Source organism: Piliocolobus tephrosceles, unplaced genomic scaffold (assembly GCF_002776525.5).
Source record: "Piliocolobus tephrosceles isolate RC106 unplaced genomic scaffold, ASM277652v3 unscaffolded_924, whole genome shotgun sequence".
Lineage (NCBI taxonomy): Eukaryota > Metazoa > Chordata > Mammalia > Primates > Cercopithecidae > Piliocolobus > Piliocolobus tephrosceles.
In genome coordinates, this window is record NW_022336763.1 from 13,865 (window position 1) to 23,936 (window position 10,072).

General features: G+C 46.6%; 1 protein-coding gene across 5 annotated transcripts; it reads left to right on the forward strand.

Annotated features, from left to right (window-relative positions):
• The first annotated feature begins 14 nt into the window (after positions 1 to 14).
• LOC111545626 (butyrophilin subfamily 2 member A2) lies at positions 15 to 10,072 on the forward strand. Of its 5 annotated transcripts, none has more exons than XM_026449307.1 (8): positions 15 to 406; positions 1,169 to 1,516; positions 1,871 to 2,011; positions 4,913 to 5,194; positions 6,861 to 7,082; positions 7,637 to 7,657; positions 7,753 to 7,779; positions 9,442 to 9,804. In XM_026449307.1, the coding sequence occupies exons 1-8, from the start codon at positions 322 to 324 to the stop codon at positions 9,462 to 9,464; spliced, it is 1,149 nt and encodes a 382-aa protein (XP_026305092.1). In that variant the 5' UTR covers positions 15 to 321; the 3' UTR covers positions 9,465 to 9,804. The 5 variants fall into 5 exon arrangements, with proteins under 5 accessions (XP_026305092.1, XP_026305090.1, XP_026305091.1 ...); XM_026449305.1 differs by lacking the exon at positions 9,442 to 9,804 and adding an exon at positions 8,636 to 8,984; XM_026449306.1 differs by lacking the exon at positions 9,442 to 9,804 and adding an exon at positions 8,776 to 8,984.

Below are 10,072 nucleotides of genomic sequence, written 5' to 3' on the forward strand. Positions count from 1 at the left end.
GGAAGTGAAGGGAGGAGGGTGTGATAGAATCCAGCGACAACTGAAGAAACCGGGCTCTGGCCAGAGAGGGGGGCGAGGAGGGCGGGAAAGGGCCCATTTATCTTTGCATTGATGGCTTACTTCATGGAATGTTTAAGGAATCCCTCTCTCGGGAGATACCTGAGCCTTCGGATGCAGGGGACTCCGTGAAGTTGGGGCACTGATGAGACCTACTTGAGTAACAGGAGAGGTTGGGCCCGACCAGCGCTGAGGTGCCAAGACTCCTAGGCTGATTCTCCTCTGTAACCCTAGGCCTCCTGTCCCTGCCTGCCCTGGGTGCTCATGGAACCAGCTGCTGCCCTGCACTTCTCCCTGCCAGCCTCCCTCATCCTCCTCCTCCTTCTCCGACTGTGTGCACTGGTCTCAGGTAGGGTTGTGTGCCACTTGCTGCTGTCACCTAACAGAAAGGAACGTCAACTATGTAGTCTGCAAAGGGAAAGAAAGAAGGACTGTGGAGTTGTTGACTTATCCTTTCATTTTGAACATGTTCACTGAATTTATACCAGCACTGTCCAAAAGAAATACAGTGAGGCACAGAGGCCAAGTGCATGTACAATTGCAAGTTTTTTTAAAAAAATTGAATTTTACCTTTTATTTTAAAAAGTAAAAAGAAACATGAAATAAGTTTGTATGCTATATTTTGTTTTGCCCAAAATAATCAAACATGAATATTTAAATACTTAGTTAATACACCCATATTACCAATGAGACAGTCAATATTTTGAAATTTTAAATCTTAATAATCCAGTGTATATTTTACACTTACAACTAATTTCAGCTGGAACTAGCTAGTGGATAAGTGCCCTATTGCATGACTCAAGTTTACACTACACTCAGGCACAGCGCAAGATTGGGGAATGGAGGAAAAACCCCTCAAGGACACAGGGTGGACAGAGGGTGCTCAGGGCGGGCTCCACAGGGTTTCCTTCATGAAACAGAAGTGTATTTTATAGTTACTGCTCCCGGGGTTGCTGTTGACATCCACAACTACTGGTCCTCAGATTTCTCAGCCCGAAGAGACCCTATGGCCATGGAAAGAATATGTTTATCCCTGGAATATCTGCTTCCCTTCTGCCTTAGAAATGTGATGGCTGATGTCTTTGTCTGACTCTACCCCTTTGTTGAACAGCCCAGTTTACTGTCGTGGGGCCCACTGATCCTATCCTGGCCATGGTGGGAGAAAACACTATGTTACGCTGCCATCTGTCACCCGAGAAAAATGCTGAGGACATGGAGGTGCGCTGGTTCCGGTCTCAGTTCTCCCCCGCAGTGTTTGTGTATAAAGGTGGGAGAGAGAGAACAGAGGAGCAGATGGAGGAGTACCGAGGAAGAACCACCTTTGTGAGCAAAGACATCAGCAGGGGCAGCGTGGCCCTGATCATACACAACGTCACAGCCCAGGAGAACGGCACCTACCGCTGTTACTTCCAAGAAGGCAGGTCCTACAATGAGGCCGTCCTGCAACTCATGGTGGCAGGTGCGTCCCTTCATTTTGCTTTGTTATTTTGGCACAGTGTGACGCTGGGGAAAGTTTCTCTCCCAACCTCATGCCCATTGCAGACCAGCAAATTTTTGTCTGGAATCCCCTTTCCACGGGGAGATTCCACAGGGACACTCTTCCTGTGGAAACGGAATTCCAGGGAAAAATCCTTTCTCCTGCACGAGGGCCGCATGAGTGGGTTTGCCCTGCTAAGCCAAGGGCTTCACTTCTTGAGAAGCACACGCAGAATTCAGCTGAGGCCGTGAGTGGGGGAAAAAGGTCACTCTCAGAAGAAAAGCCTTAGCATTGAACTGTGCACTTCTTTTGTTTCTTTTTTTCTTTTTGAGACAGAGTCTTGCTCTGTTGCACCCTCACTGGCACGATCTCATCTCACTGCAACCTCTGCCTCCCAGATTGCACTTCTGAGAGTGACAGGAGACACTGTCAATAATTGTTCCAAGACAACTGGAATAAACGATTGCCCAGAGAATGGTGACATATCAAATCTTATTTCTTGATAAATATTAACCCTGACTTCTTCTTTCCCAAAATGCTGATTGCAGAGAGAGTGACTTATTGTAGATAGATGGTTTCATTAAAGCAAGATGAAATACAGAAGCAAAACTATACATAGTTCCTGCTAACTCCATAGAGAAAGACTACAAAGTTCACTGGGAGGTAATAGGGAAGCCTTCAACATAAAAATGCATTTAAACTGGGATTTCTAGGAGTCTGTTAAAATGACATTAAGTGATTACTTCAGTTTTGGGGTTAGTAAATTATGCTTTAAAAGGTATATTTGGGCTGGGCACAGTGGCTCACACCTGTAACACGAGCACTTTGGGAGGCAGAGGAAGGTGGATTTCTTGAGGCCAGGAGCTCGAGGCAAGCCTGACCAACATGGTGCAACCCCATGTCTACTAAAAATACAAAGACATTAGCCAGGCTTTGTGGAGTGTGCCTGTAATCTCAACTTCTTGGGAACCTGAGGCATGAGAATTGCTTGAACCCAGGAGGCAGAGGTTGCAGGGAGCCGAGATCTTACCACATCACTCCAGCCTGGGCGACAGAGCAAGACTCTGTCAAAAAAAGATATATTTGAGGACTGAAAAAGCCTTTCAGGTGCAGGAAAATCTGTGGCAGCATTTCACTCCATTAGACCAGAGGAGGTGCAGACTAGGGAATTGGGTCCTTCCCTGGGGGCCTCAAATCATAACAGGTAGGAGACCCCATCTTTGCTACACACAAAGGCAACCTTGCATCTGATTAAAACAGAATATCATGGAAGGAGGGTTTCTTGATACTACATCCTCACTGTGTTCATAACAGCACTCCAGGGTTGACCAGTTATAGTTTCTGTGCGGCAGGAATCTGCCATTCTTTGCCTGTAAAACTGACACTGGCCTGGCCTTCCCACTCTGAATTGGGCAACGTAGGACTTTTTGTCGGTTTGTTTACTGTATTCTCTTTGTTAGGTTGGTTCGTGGCTGATTTTGCCCTTAAATCTATTTTGTCATGCTTCCTGTATTGGACCTCATGGAATGTTTTGAAGAACTTTGTTTTCCAATTTGCTGAGTTATTTTAATTCTTATTCTACTGAACCGTTAAATGTACAAATAGTTTTTTCTCTTGATAAAAATTAAAGTGATCCTGGGCCCGGTGCGGTGATTCATGCCTGGAACCCTAGCACTTTGGGAGGCCAAGGCAGGTGGGTCACCTGAGGTCAGGAGCTCGAGACCAGCCTGGCCAACATGGTGAAACCCCTTCTCTATTAAAACTACAAAAATTATACAGGCTTGCTGGCACATGCCTATAGTCCCAGCTACTTGGTAGGCTGAGGCCAGAGAATCACTTGAATTCAGGTGGCCTAGGTTGCAGTGAGCCGAGATCCTACCATTTCACTCTAGCCTGTGCTACAGAGCAAGACTCTGTCTAAAAAAAAAAAAAAAAAAATTAAAGTAAGCCTGGGCAACTTGGCAAAATCCAGTCTCTACAAAAAGATACAAAAAAAAAAAAAAAAAAAAAAAAGCTGGGCATGGTGGCACATGCCTATAGTCTCAGCTACTTGAGAGGCTGAGGTTGGAGGATCACCTGAGCCTCAGAAGTTGAGGATGCAGTGAGCTATGATCATGCCTCTGCAATCCAGCTCAGGTGATACAGTGAGACCGTGTCAAAAAAATTTTTTTATTATTAAATTGAGCCAACACACCAGACTTAAGTTATTGGTTTTATTTCTTGTCTTTGGTAAAATTCTTTGGGAGACTTTACAAAGGAATTACTCAGAAGAAGTTTAGGTGGTCACACATGGCTGAAAGGTCTCCCAGGACCACGCTTTTGCAGCTGTTTCATACCCAGTGTTCACTCTTATGGAAGATTCATTTAAAGATGGATTGTAGTTAGGGTGAGTCTAGTTTCTTAGATTTTTGGTGATGATCTCTGATATTGGAAAGGTAGTATGGTTATCTTAGTCCCTGGATTATCCAGATCTTTCTAATAAGTTGATGTTCCCAAAGTACTATAAGAAAATCACCCAGCCTGGGCAGCATGTTAGCCAAGAATGGTAGAACATGCCTGTAATCCTAGCTAGTTGGGAGACTGAAGCGGGAGGATCTCCTGAGCCCAGGAGTACAAGGCACAGCGAGCTGTGATTTTGCCACTGTGCTCCAACCTGGGCAACAGAGCTCAAACCCTGTCTCTAAAAAACAAAAGCAATACTGCCTAACGGATGGAGCCTCTGGGAGGTAAATAGTGTGAATTAGGATTAGAGTTGGCTTTGCGGGCTAGATCTGTCAAGTCTCCCAAAAACCATCACCTCCTATGGGTGGTAGAGAGCATTGGTTATGTGAAGTTCTGAACTAGACAGAAGGGTCAGTGTCTTTGAATCAAAAGGTTTCTTAGGATTCTGCCCGCCTGGCAGACTTCCGTGCTTGTCATTATTATTCTAGAGCTTCTGGAAGCTGAGGTCTACTGAGAAGTCATCCCAGAAGCAGAAAGTGAAATCCAAAACCCGCCTGTTTGAAGTTGGAGTCGACACACCCACCTTGAAGTGAGAAAATTAGTCTGGCAGGATAAATTGAACAAGCATTTATAGCAGACAGATAGATGCTTGGTGCTGTGATGGGGTCTGTACGTGGACCACAAAGAAAAGGGTACAATGGGATCCTTTCCTCTTAGAGAGCTCACAGTTTATGTGGCCCATTGGTCTCCTGGTGTTCTCTAACATCAACGTTCTTTCTTCCTTACCCTCCTCCTTTTTTTTCCTCCTTCCTATTTCTTGCTTCCTACCTCCCTCTTTTTCACCTTTACTTTCTAGATTCACAGAAGAGATGCAATAGGCACAGAAGAGATGCAAAAGGCACTGACTTTTGTCTGAACTCTGGTATCTCTCCACAGGACTGGGCTCTAAGCCCCTCATTGAAATGAGGGGCCATGAGGACGGAGGCATCCGGCTGGAGTGCATATCTAGAGGGTGGTACCCAAAGCCCCTCACAGTGTGGAGGGACCCCTATGGTAGGGTTGTGCCTGCCCTGAAGGAGGTCTCCACCCCTGCCGCAGACGGCCTCTTCATGGTCACCACAGCTGTGATCATCAGAGATAAGTCGATGAGGAACATGTCCTGCTCTATCAGTGACACCCTGCTCGGCCAGAAGAAAGAAAGTGTCATTTTTATTCCAGGTTAGTTCCCTGCCCTCTGAGACTCGTCGGGTGCATGGGGATCCTCAGCACACAGATGGAACCCAGAGTGGGGATGGGGGCAGCAGTGTGGGTGGAATGGTCCTGGGCCCTGAGGACCAGGAGTCTGCAGCTGAGCTGAGGCCTCTCTGCTTCTCAAAAGGAGAATCAAAGAGTCCCAAAACTCAGGAGTAGGAGCCTCTTCTCTGAGGGTGAACCTGGTTTGTTGTTGTTGTTGTTGTTGTTGTTGTATTTCCCCCTGATAAGGTCCTCACGCTGTGGCAACTTTTGTTTTTTAAGACCAGTTCTCTCTCTGTCACACAGGCTAGCGTGCAGTGGCACAATCTTGGCTCACTGCAACCTCTGCCTCCTGGGTTCAAGCAATTCTCATACCTCAGCCTCCTGAAGGCTAGGAGTATAGGCACGCACCACCATACCTGACTAATTTTTGTATTTTTAGTAGAGATGGGGATTTCACCTTGTTGACCAGGCTGCTCTCGAACTCCTGACCTCAAGTGATCCACCCTCCTCAGCCTTCCAAAGTGCTGGGATTACAGGCGTGAGCCACCATACCCGGCCAGCAATTTTTAGACATTGAAAACAACCATAACACATGGAGGGTGGTGTGGATAAGTGACTCTCTACACTTGATGTTCCTGTATGCTGCAGCCATCCCTTCCTGCGCAGGGGATTTTCCATGGGACAGAGCTGCGGAAATTCCCTGTTGACACATACTCATAATTCATTCAACAGATGGTCAAGAAGCATATCCTATGTTTAAGACACTGTTCTAGAAACCAAGGGTAAATCATTAAACAAATTACATCAAGAACTCTTCCCTCAAACAGTGATTAGATAATTAGTTGACCATATATTCTATCAGATGGTGATGAACATCTATAGGAAACATTAAGCAAGGAAGGAATAAAGAGGCAGTGTGAGACATTGCAATTCTTAACAGAATGGTCAGGGAAGACTTCACTGTAAAGATGGGAATTGAGCCATCCCGTCTGATGGCAAGGAATCATCAGATGCTTAAGGACTGAGCAACCAACTACAGGAAAAGCATATGCAAAGGACCTGGGAAAGGAACATCTCTGGCAGTTCCCAGGACCCCCAGAAGGCGATGCTGGTGTGGCTGAAATGGAGTGAGTGCAGGAAGTGAGAGGAGATGAATTCACAGAGACAATGAAAACACATTATACATGGCATTGTAAGCCACAAACAGTCTTTGGTTTTTAGGACGAGTGACGTGGAAAGCATTGGAAGGTTTTGAGCTAAGAATTAACATTGTCACACTTGAGCTGGTCTGTTGAGAGTAGACTACAGAAGGTAAGGGCAGAATAAGAAGGAGGGCACTGCAGTATTCCAGGCGTGAGTGATGGTGGCTTGAGGCAGGGTGGTGGCTGTGCTGATTCAGCATGACGGGTTAGCTTTATTCACCCTGGCCCTTCCCATGGTGACTGGTTTGCTACCTCTGGGCCTTGGCCCTGGAAGCCACTGAGGTGTCAGCCAGGTCTGAGCCAGCATCACTTTCTCCATCTGAGTTTTCTGAGGGAGAAAGCAACAGAGCAGGTGGCTGAGGAGCCCTTCAGCTGTGCTCCTAAGGGCACTCTTACCCCAGATGTTCTGTTTCAAACTAAGTGGACATTTCTGGCTGCCTTTTCAGAATCCTTTATGCCCAGCATGTCTCCCTGTGTGGTGGCCCTGCCTATCATTGTGGTTTTTCTGATGATAATCATTGCCGTATGCATCTACTGGATCGACAGACTCCAAAAGGAAAAAAAGATTCTCTCAGGGGAAGAGGAGTTTGAACGGGAAACCAGAGAAATTGCTGTAAAGGAATTGAAGAAGGAACGTGTGCAAAAAGAGAAAGAACTTCAAGTAAAAGGTAAAAGAGGCTGAGTATGGTGGCTCATGGCTTGAATCCCAGCACTGTAGGAGGCTGAGGCAGGCAGATCACCTGAGCCCTGGATTTCGAGACCAGTCTGGGCAATAAAGTAAGACCCTGTTTAATTAAAACAAAACAAAACAAAACAAAAGTAGAAAAGTAGGAGGACAGCTCAGCACCATAGAAAAGACACGACTCTCCCAGGTACCAGTATATGGAAGAGAGAGGAAATGCAAAGCAGCAGCAAGGACTTGGAACTCTAATGTCCTTGGAATGAATCTCTCAGAGCTTTTGTTCTTTCACTCTGCCTACCTTGCATCCATTCATCTGGCTACATGAAGTACTAAATGGTTGAGCAAAAGCAAGTATAACAATGTACCGGCACTACCCAGCCACCTGATCACATATCATTTCTGGTTTCTGACAGTGGCCTAGGCATGAGGCGAGGGAGATGTTGCTGTTCATAGAAAGAACAGTTCCTGCATTGTTTACTATAAAGCCAACTTCTTTTAGTTCTTCTGTCGAAGACATGATTTTCTTTCTTTGTTTTTCAGAGCAACTTCAAGAAGAATTGCGTAAGTTTAGCCTTTCCTGAACTACTCCATATACAATTTGAGTTCTGCTCAGTTAGCAACATCTCATGACATTCGCCTCTGTCTGTCCCTTGCAGGATGGAGAAGAACAGGCTTACATGCTGGTGAGTGCCTCTGATGTTCCCTCAGATCTCAGCTTTCTCCCGCTAGCCAGCTAACAGGGATCCTTAGAGGAGATGAGCAAGGGGACCAGGGCTAGGCAGGGACAGCAGGGAGCTGGGGTCAGTTCATCAACAGTGTCCCAGCAATGATGCATCATGGCTCTTCTGTCAGGGAATCCCGGCAGCTCTTAATCCACCCTATGGTTTACATCCCAGGATCCTTTCTCTTTTGGAATAATTTAATGCGTGATTACCAGAGGTGTCCGATATATAGTAGCCTTCCTAAGAGTTATGTTTCAGGAGTTGTTGCTCTTTGATCCTGGATAAATTTGAAAATAAACAATGCTGTCCTAGCAGCTTATATCCTGGGGATGGTGTAGACTGTGCTAAGTTGAAGACCCATGTGGGGAAGAGGCCATGAGGGTCCCTAGTAAGCCTGACCTAAGGGTGTTCCAATATGTGGCCAGAAATGCCTTTCTGCTCCTAAGAGAACACTGATACTTTGTGTACAGACTGCTGGGGCAGGGGGTTCGGGTGAGTGGAAGAGCACAGAACCCAATTGCCCACTCCCAGTGAGCACTTTTCATCTTGTGATTCATCCCTTCTGCCCGTAAGCACCACAGAATCCAGGCTTTACCAGATACTATGGCACATGGACCTTTCCTCTTTAGGTGAATTTCAGAATTGCCACTGTCAATGTGGAACAAAATAGCAAATTGTCACAGCCAGACCTATTAACTTGGGGGATGGAGGAAATCATTTTAACACAATAGAAAGGTAGACTGAATAAGTAAGAATAAATGCAGATGGGAGAGGCCTGCAGAATGCCCAGTGTCCAGAGCATTTCTTATACCTACAGAAGTGATACCTGAAGACATCAGACCCACACTGTTGAAGCAAAACTGGATGGGAATAGTTCCTCCCCACATTTGCCTACAGATCTCTCAGGAAGCAAGTTTTCTTTTGGGGACATTTATTCTCCTTCTTTATTTTTTGAAGGGTGCCCTTGTCAGTCATTTAAGTCAGCTGTGATCTGGTAGAAGGAACACATAGGACCAATGAAGAGACCCTTTACCCTCCGGGATAGTGTGAAGGGAAACACTCACCTTACCTGATCCACTGGGGAGAGGAGGAGCAGGACATAAAGCCTCTGTGCTGGTTTGACCCAAGTTGGAAAGTTTCTAACTAAAGAAAATCCAGAGATCATAGGTCTTTGTTTTGGGTTTTGTTTTGTTTTTTCTGTTTGTTTGTTTGTTTGTTTTGAGATGATATCTTGCTCTGTCACCCAGGCTGGAGTGCCAAGGCACAATCTGGACTCACTGCAACCTCTGCCTTCCGGGTTCAAGCAATTCTCGTGCCTCAGCCTCCTGAGTAGCTTACAGTACCTCCTGAGTAGATTACAGGCATGCACCACCACGCCTGGCTAACTTTTGTATTTTTGGTAGAGATGGGGTTTCACCATGTTGGCCAGGCTGATCCCGAACTCCTGACCTCAGGTGATCCACCTGCCTGGCCTCCCAAAGTTCTGGGATTACAGGCGTGAGTCACCGTGCCCGGCCAGAGATCCTATGTCTTGAATAGAAAAGGGAACACAGATTTAGAATGCTGAGAGAAAGTAAGAATGATTAATTTTGCCTCATATGCTAAACTTTCCGAATTTCTTAGAGCTCCAATTCTTCTCAAACTGAGGGAACTGCTGGAGAGATAGAAGGGCAGCTTCAGTAATTCTCAGTGTGTGAGCTGCCTAGGATCAGAGAGCCTTCATGGAAGTGGCCACTAGATGGGGATCCCCCACAGACATCTGAGACCTCTCTGGGAATCAGGAACCACACAATCCCCAGGGTTTCTGAGACCCCAGGCCTAAACCTGAGACTTCCTCTGCAGTCGATGTGGTCCTGGATCCAGACACCGCTCATCCTGATCTCTTGCTGTCAGAGGACCGGAGAAGTGTGAAAAGGTGCCCCCTCAGGCACCTAGGGGAGAGCGTGCCTGACAACCCAGAGAGATTCGACAGTGAGCCTTGTGTCCTGGGCCGGGAGAGCTTCGCTTCAGGGAAACATTACTGGGAGGTGGAGGTGGAAAACGTGATTGAGTGGACTGTGGGGGTCTGCAGAGACAGTGTTGAGAGGAAAGGGGAGGTCCTGCTGCTTCATCAGAATGGCTTCTGGACCTTGGAGATGCATAAAGGGCAATACCGGGCCCTGTCCTCACCTAAGAGGATTCTCCCTTTGAAGGAGCCCCTTTGCCGTGTGGGCGTCTTCCTGGACTATGAAGCTGGAGATGTCTCCTTCTACAA